The 13,299-nt window shown below is 37.8% G+C and overlaps 2 protein-coding genes across 5 annotated transcripts in view; both read right to left on the bottom strand.

The window, feature by feature from the left end:
* The window catches only part of npnta (nephronectin a), a 56,258-nt gene extending 49,224 nt beyond the window's left edge, over positions 1-7,034 (bottom strand). For all 4 annotated transcript variants that reach the window (XM_055041358.1, XM_055041355.1, XM_055041357.1 and 1 more), the window contains exon 1: positions 6,691-7,034. In XM_055041358.1, the coding sequence (XP_054897333.1) occupies positions 6,691-6,770 (80 nt within the window). In that variant the 5' untranslated portion in view covers positions 6,771-7,034. The remainder of the gene's footprint in view (positions 1-6,690) is intronic.
* Positions 7,035-11,062: 4,028 nt separating this feature from the next.
* Positions 11,063-13,299, bottom strand: part of gstcd (glutathione S-transferase, C-terminal domain containing) — a 43,163-nt gene continuing 40,926 nt past the window's right edge. The window contains exon 12 of the mRNA XM_055041353.1: positions 11,063-13,032. Coding sequence (XP_054897328.1) covers positions 12,860-13,032 — 173 coding nt within the window. The 3' untranslated portion in view covers positions 11,063-12,859. The remainder of the gene's footprint in view (positions 13,033-13,299) is intronic.

Here is a 13,299-nt window from a genome sequence, read left to right on the forward strand (position 1 = left end):
AAATGAAAGCAATCAATATCCAATTTAATCCTTTAAAAAATATATAAAAACCTGCTAAGCAGAGAAGATTTATTTATATGCACCCCTGAGATAAAGTTTGGAGTTTGGGTCAGTATTCAAGGCACATCCTTGCCCGTTAGTGTCTCCATGCCAAGATGAGGAAATGCTAATGCTTGTTCCTGCTGCCAATCACGTCAGGAGAGAAAAAAGAAAAAAAAAAACAGATGGATACTAAGTGAGAGTGGCAGATACATAGAAAATGTTTGCCCGATGCCTGGCGAGAAAGAAGGTAGCCAGTCAAACAGACTGAGGAGAGGAGCACATTGAAAAGGACATGAAATAAGAGAAAGGAAAGCAAATTAGAAGAAGTATTAAATTCAAACAGAAAGGTCAAGCTCATGCTGTAAAAAAATGCTGTTTAGTTTGGTGTGAATATGCTGTCTAGACTGGCTGTCACTTAAGGTGTTTGAAAGGTCTCAAGTATTCATTCATTGGTGTAAATAAGCTTGACAGCAATTAGAATAAGCTCAGATATTAGGTGTGAAGATAAACTGCAAAATGAGACGCACTTCTTCCGGGACAAGCTGCTGATCTCATTTTCACTATCCATAATTATCGCATCTTATGAGTCCAAACAGACACAGTTTCTGATTCTGATATTGATTTTTCATAATTTAAACATACCATTATACTGCAGCAACAATGATTGGATATTATTTTATATTTAATTCTATGTTTTTATTTTGTTATTTGTTTTACTAAGCCTTAAAATCCAGATATTTTCTTACACTTTTTCTATTTGTTTTGTCAGAAACCATAAAATACTAAAGAACTAACGAAGATAACTATTTGTATTTGACAACAAAGCAATATTGAGGTCAGTGAGGTCAATATATGAACAAGATGATATTAAAACATACAGCTGTGATTAAACAATGCAGGTGACAAGAGCAGAGATGACATGTTGACAGGATTATGTTTCCCTCTGTTTTCTACTTAATTGCAAAAGAATATGCCATTATATTTTATGCTCCCATGGCTACTGTCACAAACTGATGGCTTCGTTTAATTTACTGGATTCCAAAAGTATCGTCTGAAACAGTTCTGGTATGTCAAACGGGGTCCTCATTTGACCTTTTACAGATGAAAAGGTAAGAACTAATCAAAGTCAGTAGTGGCAACCGTGGGTGGACACTGCACATTAAAGAAGAACAGCTTGTCCTCTGTGATAGTCGACTGAATAAAAAACTGGCATATCAATTTGACGGTAGTATAATACCTGCATTTATTACTCTGAAGGCCTGAATAATGATCCAAAATTGGACTAAAGCCTTGAGGGAACTCAAGCAGATAATTATTACCCTTCACGCATGATCTGTGACACCTCCTCTCAAGTACAGTCAAAAAGAAAAGCTTCTTTCCTGAGAGGCTGATAATAATGTGGATGCTATTGTCCTTCCATTGTATTACTAAGAAACACACAGCAGGTCAATCTTTCACTTTAGACAGTAAACAATTGTTAGTGCATTGCTTACAGAAAAGAAAGGGGCTTGATAATCACAACCATGAAAGTATACGGTCTGTATTCAGTGTGATGATGACCTAATCAATGTCTAATCCAACCATGGCATACCCTGAAGCATGAAAAGAGCAGCTGACTGGTTTGTTCTCGTGGACATCCATGAACATTACCTGCCACAGTAGCATCCCGGAGTGGGAGACTCATTTCACCCTGCCGAGCTCAGCTGAAGGCTTGCAGGAGTTGTTAATGCGTCACACCATTTTTAATTAACCACCTCTGCTGAATGCCCTGCCAACTCTGCACACACACGGCCAAGACCATCACATTAACACGAAGCACCACGGGGCTGCGCGACAATTATGGGGCAAAAGATTTATCTTAAGGTGAGAAATATGATGACATATATAATGAATTTTCTGTACAAGGGTGAATATTTGTTGAGTGAAAAGCTGGCTGGGTAGAGTAATACTGTATTTTAATCCTTTGTTGGCACTTCTGATGGAAAAAGAAGGTATTTGAGTTCAATCCAGAGCTTATTTCGAGGCTCATACTGAAATAATGACAAAACAAATACCTTCTGATGTTTCATCAACATAAATTCCTCTGAGTGCAAGAGTTAAATACTGTCAACATCAAAGCCTAATGTCTAGGTTGCAGCTAAAGTATGTTTGTTATGACAACCAGTTCTTAAAGGATGTGCTTTTTACTCACTGACTGATTTTTTCCACCAAAGCACTTGAGACATTTCTTACAGTCTGATCCTCCCTATATTGTATGCAGCTTTTTGCAGTTAAGCCACAAAAATCATTTTATTTGTTTAAGTATACCTGCAATCAGACGATTTAATATCAACTAATCCATACACACACACATTACACACACACTTCAAATTTGATCTTTAACTGACAACAACTTTATTCTCAGGTTCCTTCAAATGTACATTCTGAACTACTGTGAGATTTTCTACATCTAAAGCAACGGCTATGTTGTTTTTCTTCAAACGAATAATCATGTACCAGGAGTATGAAAGGCACTTGCAGCCTATAATGAACCAGGGCAAGATTTACCTCAGCATTTGTGTTTTACTGTCAGCTGAAAGCTCCACTAGTGGTTCCAACAACTGGCCGATTAGAGTTACAAAGGCCAAACAACTGAGGATGAAACAGAAGAGGATAAAGCAATTCTTTGAGATAACATTTTTTGAGATTTACAATCAAGTAAAATTGTTCAGTCAAGTTACACATCTTGTCAATGCCTGTTTCTCTGTTTTTTTCTCTCCGTTTCTTCCTTTCAGTGACTTCTGTCGTCTACGGCTGCAGTTGATTATTTTATCAATCAAATATTCTGGCTATTAACTAAATAATAGGACAAAACACAAAATGTCAGGTTCTGCAGAAACTACTTAAGCTTATTTTAGGAGTATTACAAATACACACACAAAAACCATTTAAGTAAACAACTCGTCACTCAATTGAAATGAATGTCAAACATCTATTTCAATTTCAACTCTGTGTGACAAAGGGCTCAAATCCTACTACATATAACCAACTACCATAAATGCTTTCAAATTTGAAATATTGGCTAAATATTTTTATTCATGGATTTTTTTGTAAAGGAATCCCTTAAGCCCTACTGAGGTCGTCCATTTTCCCTCCTCATTCAAAGGTGGCGATAAATAAATGCAAGCCTTAAGATAGTGTATGCTCACATTGTTAAGTTTATAAAGACTGCATCTGAATCAATGTTTGCCATTGTGCTAGTGAAGCAATTAGAGAAGCATGTAGCACAAAATATGAAAATTACACCCTACATTTTTTTCTGTGAAATATTTTGACAGTGGGTGCGTGGGAGCAGGTGCTCAGCACCACAGGACCATGTCCAGGAAACTGCACCCTAACGTGTTTTCTTTACACTGTTGTGATTAAGCCTGTGTTTTGTCACCAACAGAATTACTCTCAAAGCTCATACGTTATCCCTGAGATGGTGGTGGAGAGTACAGTTTCCCTTTCAGCCATCTGTTAAGAGTAACAGAGTCAGAGCTGGTGACTCAAACAAACGGAACAAATTGATTGATAAAAAAGAAAAAAAAAACTAATTGATTTTGCAGGGACAGCTCTGGAGTTCACAGAAAAGATTCTAAAATTAGGGTTTTTTCTGTTTTTTATGGTTTCATTGTGGAGTTGTTAGCACTAGGACCATGCATCAAGGTAATGTTGGGTTTAAATCCACATGGGCCTTTTTGTGTCCAAATTAGATGTTCTCTCAGAGCCCGCGTGTGTTTACCCCACACAGTCCAGCATCCTACCCAAAACATGGGTGTTACTTTAATTTACCACTTCAAATTGTCTTTACACATGTCCTCTGTGTTGTATTGTGATTGACTGTGGCCTATACAGGATATAGCCAAACTGCCAAGTTGCCCTTTAATGGTGAGGCAGATGTACAAAATGAAAAAGTTTGAAAAAGTCTGGTCCGAAAAGAAGTGCCAGTCTGTTTGCTGCCATGAGCATAGACAATTTCCTCAACCTTGAAAGAGATTATCCAAATACATTAAGAAACATGCATGACTCCTCCAGCTGCCATCTCAAAACCGGAGGCAAGCCCTCTGGTGCAAAAACATCTCATTATTAACCTCTCTGTACCCTTTTCTCAAATGTAAAATAAATCCAATTTTATGTTTACCTTTTTTATATATTTATACACAAAAATATAATTTCTATATTATACTTTATTGTGTCATACACCTTCACATACAGCAGTTATTTGCAAAGTGGACCCAAAAAACAGAGTTGTTGTGCTCAAATTTCTGTAGACTCTCTGAAGTCTGCTTTCTACTTTTTTTTTTTTTTTACTTCCGTGTCTGAGAGTCCAAATGTGGATCTGATATCACTACATAACCTGGCACCCTTTCACAAGCTTTGGATTATGACAAAGGATGTCTGGTATGCACCATTCGGCTGTGCAAGACTTAAAAACTTAATGACATCAGTGGTGAAGAATATCCTCTACTGTACAAGCAGCCTTTCACTTTCAAGTATTTTCTGTTATGACACGCAACTAGATGGGTTTTAATCCCTTCCACGGAGGAGCAGTCTCATGTCGTGGAAACGCTGCAGTGGTAGGTATATTAAGTATATTGTGTGCTGCTATGGGAGAGCAGAGCCATCTCACCAACGATGCCTGTGAAGGACCCTTCAGGGCCAGATGGATAAGCCTGTTAGGAATGCTCTCTAAAAGGCAATAAGTGAGCAGAACTAGGTGATAAATGTTTTCCTTGCTTGCACTCACTCTCTGGGGATATTTTCTCAATGAATTAATATTGAAGAGAGGGACTCAAGTCTGAGCATGTTTATACCCATAAAAATTGGCAAATTATGAGCATGGTGACAAGCCACTCCATCAGCTGGAATGTTAATAATGTGCAATATGCCTCAGTGAAGGTTGAAATAAATGATTATTTCACAAAGGCAGCTCATGAAATAAAGTCTCATGATGAGCCCTGTCAGACAGATATTAGCTCTGATTATTAGAAAGAAAAATAGCCTTAAAAAACATCTGTTATGTGCAGGTATGCACTGGCAAATGTTTACCCATTTCCCTCTTCTCTCCTCCGTTCTGTCTCACACAGAAACACAAATTTCTGGCTGGCTGAAACCTTTGATCTCCTAATTGCTTATTCAGAAATGGGTTTATTTGAAGCAGAAACTGGGTTGAAGGAGCTCAGCTTTGAAATATAACCGACATACACACCTTCTCATGTGAAAAAAAAATAATAGGTGGAATGACAGTGTCTCTCATGGTTCTTTGAAGTCATTTAAATCAAAATTAGCTCAAATATTCATCAAATAAAATTTCTGTTAATTTGAAAAAATGAGGGACCTGCTCTCTCCCTATGATTTTGGCCCAAAATTGTCTGCTGTCAATTTAGTACCTCGTATTTTATACTGAATATCAAATCCCGTATGCTTCTGTTTCTGACAAATTACTTTCTGATGAGAATGAACCAACCTGGATGGTTTTCTTGAAAGGGAAGCCAGTCACAGTTGATGGGAAGATGGATGAATGGGAGTAGGGCCAACAAGATAAAAAAACAAAAAACAAAAAAAAAAAAAAAACAGTCAGAGGTTGAAAAGGATTTTGGACAGTGAAGATTCACTTTCCAGCAAGACTGCACACATGCAGCCAGATGTATTATATCAAAGATTCACATTTTAGGAATGCTTAGTTAAAGTCAGAGGCAAGACTTCAAAATTCATATTTCTACAAGCTCTCTATTTGAGTTGAGTGAAGTTGAGCAATTTGGCAAAGAAGAGACAGACATGTCTTTCTGGAGATGTGCAAACCAAAAAGAAGCACACCCCCAAAGATTTGCAAAAATCCCAAGAAAATAAGTTCAACCTTGTGGTTACCATGGGGAATGAAAACCGAGGCAACATACATGAGAGGAAAATAATTACTTTGTGACCTTATCTGTGAGATAGACTTTGGCGAGGGTTTTGTTTGTGTAACTTTCTCTATTTGGATGGATTACAATCAGTCTCTGTGTCTGAGCTCTGCAAAGCCATCTCAATATGGTCAGTGAGAAGTGATGTATTGTTCTGATTTTACACAAGTAACTTCTTTTGAGCAGTGAAACAAAAGTGAACTCTGGATGCTTTGTCAATCAAAGCAGTTTCTCAAAATAGGAATGTAGGACAAGGCTGTGCAGAAACATGTACCACATCTCAGTATTATTGTGCAAAAAAAAACAAAACAACTTTAATTCAAATGAACCCACGAGCAGATCGGAATCTCTAAAAGGTGCATTCTTCTGGTGTCTGGCGTCTTCTCACAAACACTCGGTGGAAATCGTGTTTGAACATGAAGCACCTGGTTTGTGTCCTCTCATCACTTTTTAAATCAGCCTCTGCACAAGACAAGAGCCGCTCGGCGTGACTTTTGCGAGTGTAAACATTGCTTCCGATCCGACAAAGCAGCGTGTCTTCCCAAACACGCTGGGGAGGATTTGACTGATGCTTCGGTTCGAGCACACCTCGGGATATTTCAGCCGACAAATTGTAAACTAGTATTTTAGTTTGAAAGCCTCACAGAACAACCTGCTGACTATGTTCAGGTGCAAAACGTGCAAAAGGTCGAACGTGTCATTTCTGCATCGAAGTGATCCTTACCTGCCATCGAAATCTGCACTTGCTCCAAAACAGCAACAGAAACACACCGCCAACTTTATCCACAATTGCACGATCTCCATAGTTACGCGCCCAGCGTGATCTCGGTCTAATCCAAATGGACCGGGTGGGAAACCGTGACCAAGGCAAACAGACTAGTGGCAACAGAGTGGGGTTGTGGCGCCGGAGCCTGAATGTTGTCGGGCGGGGAAGAGTTTGCCTGCGCTGGTGAAACTGTTCATCTGCGATATCCAGCAGGAGGAGCGGGGAAGACGATCTCGCTTCAAGCCTGAAAGCAGAGCGAGTCCCGTTGAGTGTGCGTGAGCGGGACGCACTCTGCCGGGAGAAGAGCGCGCAGCCTTCCTCCCTCCTCCATTCCCCCTCTCTCTCTCTCTCTCTCTCTCTCTCTCTCTTTTCCTCACAAGTTCAGGTAGCGGGCTCTCCAAACTCACAACAGGCTCAGCAGGCTGACCCCTAACTACCTTCATGTGTTAATCCAGCACCTTGAAGAAAAATCCGCGCAAGCACGCAACCTGTGCAGCACGTGGGGCTCCGCACAGTTGTTTTTAAAGAAGTGCTTTAATTAATTGCACAGCCTGCAGAGGCACGCACTTGCACGCGGCCACCCAGGTAGATAGCACTCACGAGAGGAAAGCAGACGCAGTGGGAATTATATACAGTATGTATGTGGGAGACAAAGTAACAAATGTCGCGTCCGTCTGTTACCGTAGAACTGGCTGGCAGAGACAGTCGGGATGTTGACGAGATCCAGGTGCAAAGCTTTCTGTCTGTCTGTCAGAAAAATGACCAAGGAAGGAAGAAATTTCAACTATGCACATTTAGTTTTTTTTTTTGTTTTTTTACAACATCTTTGTTTCAAATGAACTTGATTACTGTACGTAATCAAGTACAAGTACATCAATGCAGTCTGCAGTTAAAAGTTTTTTGAGGCTCTAATTTTTACTCATTCCTGTTTTAACTAGAAGATAGGACATGCTTTTCATGACATGGATGACATTTTAAAATTTAAGCCAAAATTGGAAAATAACTTTTAGATATTCTCATTATTTTTTTTTCACTTTCTTTCAATGCAGAAAATCCATCTGTTAAAATAATCTGTGAACCTTAAGAACTTACTCCACAATACATACTAACAAGACTCTTCAGAGCATTAAAGTTGATTTATATATATATATATATATTTTTTTTTTTTTTGCAGGGAAGGCTGTAACAATTTTTACTATCTCTGTCCCAGAGATATTGTGATTGTTGTACAATGTTGCTGTACCTGCCCATTGGAAGATATGCTGCCTTGTGTAAATGGCACTTCAGGATCACCTTCCTCCATCTTTAACATTAGGATACATTATTTGATCACCAGTTAAAGCAGACTTTCAAATATTTTGGAGAAGTGAAACATTTGAGTGTTGAGGCTTTGCATATATCTCATTTAGACATAATTTATTTTAGGGTCTATGCAAAGTCTTGATTCAGACCATTCTTTATGTTTATTGTTTAATGACAGTGTAATGCAACATTGTTCATTTCTTTTAATTTAAATTCATCACATTGAAGAAATAGTTAAATTACGTAAATAAATTCTGCCTCTCTGTATAATATATTTCTCTAAAATGTGCCAACCGCAGAAGAAAGCTCAAAATTATTTAAAACAATATTTATTTAAAAGAAGGGAAGAAAATTTATATTTCATTCTATCTCTTTCCCTCTATTTTATTTGTGTTCAAGTAAACTTTACAAAAAAAAAAACCAAAATTAAATCAGGCAAAAATATGTCAAAAATGAACATTTGTTTGTTGTGCCATTTACCCTAATGAAGTGATTACAAAAGATAATACATTCATGGAATGAATTCATTTCAGTTTTTTTTTTAAATATGTAAAGAAAGTAAGCACTGACAGTTTGACAGGGATGTCAACACAGCTGTTATGCGTTATGCGCTGAACCTGCAGCGATTCCACACATGAATTCTGCTAAGCCTCATTCAGACTTGTTTTGATTCGGTTTTCCAGTGGCTGATAAATTTGAGTTGCTTTGCAGATACTTGCAACCCTCCCGTGATTCCAAAAATTGGCTGAAAAATATTTGGCTGGCACCAGTGGTGCATTAGGTGCATGCCTTTTGAGCCTAAGCGATTGCTAAATTTTAGCCAACCCATTAGAGCGCCACATTTTCTAAAGCATGGAGAACAAAATCACAGCAACCATCTCATTTTCTTTGTTTCCTTTGACAGCAAACTGCTTGTAGCAAACTACCTAAAAGAAACCCAGAGTGGAGATAAATTGTGTACCATCCTGAAGAAGAGGACAAATTGGGAGGATGTTTTGATAGGATTAGCATACTGTTGGTTGATCAAAGTCCTTACCGGCTTTCTGTCATAGTTCATGTTGTTACAACCTGTCACTTACTCTGGTGATGAATCTTAGCCCATGTCGTGGCACTGAAGTTTGACATGGAAGGTTTTGGAGAAAAGTTGATTATGTGTAATTAGATGATCAATCACAAAGTGAAAGCATGTCATACTATGATTTATTACATTAAAAACTGAGAAACCGGTCATGCAGATTGGCCAAATCATGCCTCATTACCAACATCCCCAAGGATAAATGTGGAGGTTCCGAATGTGCACATTTTAAAGAGCACATTTGCCCAAAACAACATAAATAAAAACATATGATACTAAATGGCATTAAAGAAACCATAAAACCAAACCAAAAAAAAAATGAGGATGTGGAAATTGTTGAAAATCAAATACATTCTACAAACCTAGAGAAATTCAGAAATATTTTCTATTGTGACAAGAGTTGTATCATTTTTTTGTTGTTGTTTTTTTTTAATTATTTTTATTGATTTTATTTGGTTTATTTTCAGAGCTAATAAAAAACCGATTAGTGACATTGGGAGTCTGACCTCTGCGACACTCCATAAACTCCTGACTTTGTCTCCCTCACCGTTGTTCTTAAGGGCCATCCCTGTTGTTGACTTATTGCTTTTGTCACTTAAATAAATGTACAATACCTACCCAGTCCAAGTCTTATTTAAACCTACATAAAATAAACTATTTGATGTAACAGGGAGAGTAGGTGGAGAGCGTAAAATATTAAACTCTCATGCTGCACAGAAATCAGGGATGACATTATAGGAGATCATGTATGAGACTGAGTAACCAACTAAGACTCTAGTAAGCCATTTAGAATGAGAAGGCCACATCTGTGACTTATGACAGGAGGGCTGAAGTTCATTTAGTTTCAAGATTAAGCCTAAAAGAGTTGCACCATATTTACGTCTTAAGCTCTATGTTGTCCCTCTAAAACACAGAACTGGTGATCACAAAAAGTGCAGTTTTTTTTTTCTTTTCTGGTCAAGAAAATACAAAAACAGCAAACAAGAAAATGGAAATGTGATAGACATTTGCAAAGCTAAATGCATATGTAAACACCCAAAGTGCACCAATATACAGTAAATGCTAACATGCATCATATATCATATGAAGGTATGGCTTGGTTCAAGGAGGGATTAAAAAAAGAAGAAAAAAGTAAGTGTACGCATGTTGAAGGGAATATAACAAGTTTAGCTGTAAATTGCACACAGGGGATTTTGAACTATTGCTCTATATCGTGGTCTTCTGGGAGAGGTGCTGATTGTAAAGTCTGACAGCTGCAGAGAGAAAGAACTACGTTTACTGCTCCTTTGCACATTTAGGGTGCAATAGTTTGTCACTGAAAGAGCTTTTCAGAGGCTTTTCCATATTATGCATGGAGCGGGAGTCCTGCTGATATCAGTTTTACCCTTTTTGTATTTCTCTTCCAGAAATATGGCACAAGAAGTTACACATCAAGCAGAAGTTGAACATTACTGAAAATGACTCTGTCCAGCCTTCTGCTCACATTAAGAACTGTCAATGATTTATAGCAGCACCAGCAACTTGAAGATAATCTCTCATTGCTTGAATAACGGCAGACATATCTCCACATCTGATATGTTATAGTCCAACCACTCCAACAGCTTTTTAGATCACTGTATTTTCTCTGAAAACTAGTAATTATATTAGCTGTAACATCCTTTCACTTAAAAGAGGACCCACTCAGAAAAGTTGTTGGTGATATTTGCAAGTGCTTATGAATATTTTGTTCAATTAACCTGCATATCACCAATTTTGGTCAGTTAAACTGAAAAAGCGGCCAATCCGAGGTTACCAGACAATCCCTGGTGCCGTTCCATTTGAAAAGACTGGGGCAAGAAAACTTTAGAGATAAGAAATATAATCTGAGATTTACTTGAAAAAACAACATATGAACAATAATTTACAGTTTTAAGTAAATTTGTGATGATTAAAAAAAGTTGCAAATTTAACATGAAAGAGCAGACATGTTGCAAAAACAACAAAAAGCAGCACATTTTCTTACATGCATTTCAAATGGATTTTTTGCATGCTTTCTTCAGTAACCAAGCAACATAAATACAATTTTAATTGTCAATTTGGAAAGCTCTTATCTGCTTGATCACAAAAAGTAGGGGCCTAAGTATAGAACAATGGACTGTTTATAACACAGGGGTATCAGTAAGAAGAATAAAGTGGATAAACTGTTAGAACTTGGAAAATTGGTTTAGTTTTGTTGCAAAACCTTTTGAAAGCTAAATCAGGTATCCACACATCTGATTATCGAGATCTTCTGAATAAATACTACTCACAGATGAAATGCCTGTCTTCTTTGAAAACAATTTGCACAAAGTTTCAGATTACTTTAGACGAAAGCAAATAATCTTCTTGACTCAGCTTTGAAAATAACACAAAAATAAATTTTTATTATCCAGTTTCAGAATAATATTGAGGTCTTAGCATGATACACTCATTGAAAAGCTTCAAGAGAATGATCACTGTTTAAAAGTGAAATCAACTAATCCACTGAACCTGTTTTGCAATAATAAGGCACCCCATTCAATCTCCAGTATCTTCCCTTCAGCTTAAATCAAGCAATTTCATAGGTGAAGATGCAGGCTTCTTGTCACACCACCTGCGTACACTCCTGCAGAGCCACGAACGTGAACAGGGAGTCAGACGCCTCCTCTTGAGGAAAAATCCTTGAAACAAGTGGTGTCTGTGGCTATTCACTTCAGGACAGACTGACTCTGCTGACAGAATTCAGATGAGTACAGATGCTGGAGACCTGCATCTCCCTCAAAGCTTCTCTATCGAAACGCTACCAAGCAACATAAATCTTTTTGACACAATCATTAATTAATAAATACTGCTGAATATAATATAGGGACAAATAAAAGAACAAAAGCAAAGGAAAAAACCAGCATGGCTTGATCATGTAATAATTGGAAAGGCGGGAACGCAGGGTGGCCTACCCCTTTTGATTTTTTCTGTAGAAATGTTTTAAAAAGATAAATCTGCCACCAACTCACAATCATACTGTGCATCACATAAAAATCTAACATCTGCAGATATATCAATATTTGTAAAAATTCAATGGATGCGAGTACTTTTGCAGGATGCTGGACCATTTACATATCTTTTATGAGAAATATTCAGTTTCTCCACAGAATTACACAAAGACTTAATTTAAACGTAACTATTTGGAGCTGAAAGCTTCTTTGTACCTCTAAAGGTGCTTCTCCACCACAACTTGATTAAAACACTCAGAAGTGAAGGTGAGGTAGAACTGAAGGTATTCCCTAGTTGATCTTTACCTGCAGATGAGTTTCATAGCTCTGAGCTTCCCCCTCATTTAATCAGAAAGATCTGACTGCTTATGCAGATTGTCTGCAAGTGCGGATGTATGAGTTGCTTAATTAACAAAGTAAGTGTAAAATTACTGAAGCTTGTGTGAACATGGACAGCTAGATCACACAGTATCAGCAAAACACAATCATAGCACTGCGAATTGGTGGCGACCTGTGGACAGAGAATCTCTAACAAACTCACGGTTTAAATAAAAACATCTTCCATCCTTGTTGGTTCCAATTTTATTTTTTTAGAATGAGGATCTGACTTTTAAAAATGCAGTTTAACAGTTTCCACCTTTCATAAAAACCAATATTGCTTGAAAACAGACATGTAAAAGAAACGCTTCTGCCACAAGAGACCCAGGATCAATCTCAACGATTCTGGAGACGCTCAGCTGTGCAGTAGAGCTCACAGTCCTGATTATGCATCGACTTGTCCAGCTGGCTCTGCAGTCCTCTGCGGTGGCCTTCCCATCAACATGTTGTTCTTTGGCGAACAGCTATCAGGCTCCATAGTCATCACCTGAACCGAGTACCCATGAGTCTCTGCAGCCCAAGCCCGGTCCAGGTCCACCAAGCCCATGCAGTGTTTTCCTACATTAGCACAAATAAAACGATAAAATGCTATTGTCACCAAATCAAGAGTGGAGATAACATACACTTTTTGTTTGAAATCCAGCAGAAATTCAGGCTTTGCATGATGACTAAACAAATCCTAAACTGGATGATGGTCAAAAACAAATATGGTTATTTATTGGTTTTATTTGTCTGGAGAGTGCCATAATTTAACTATCACTGATTTTATAAGCTTCCTGACTTATAAACAAAATGTAATTATAAACATATTACCATAAATATTAC

Source organism: Poeciliopsis prolifica, unplaced genomic scaffold, assembly GCF_027474105.1.
Source record: "Poeciliopsis prolifica strain line A6 unplaced genomic scaffold, Auburn_PproV2 SCAFFOLD016, whole genome shotgun sequence".
Classification (NCBI taxonomy): Eukaryota; Metazoa; Chordata; class Actinopteri; order Cyprinodontiformes; family Poeciliidae; genus Poeciliopsis; species Poeciliopsis prolifica.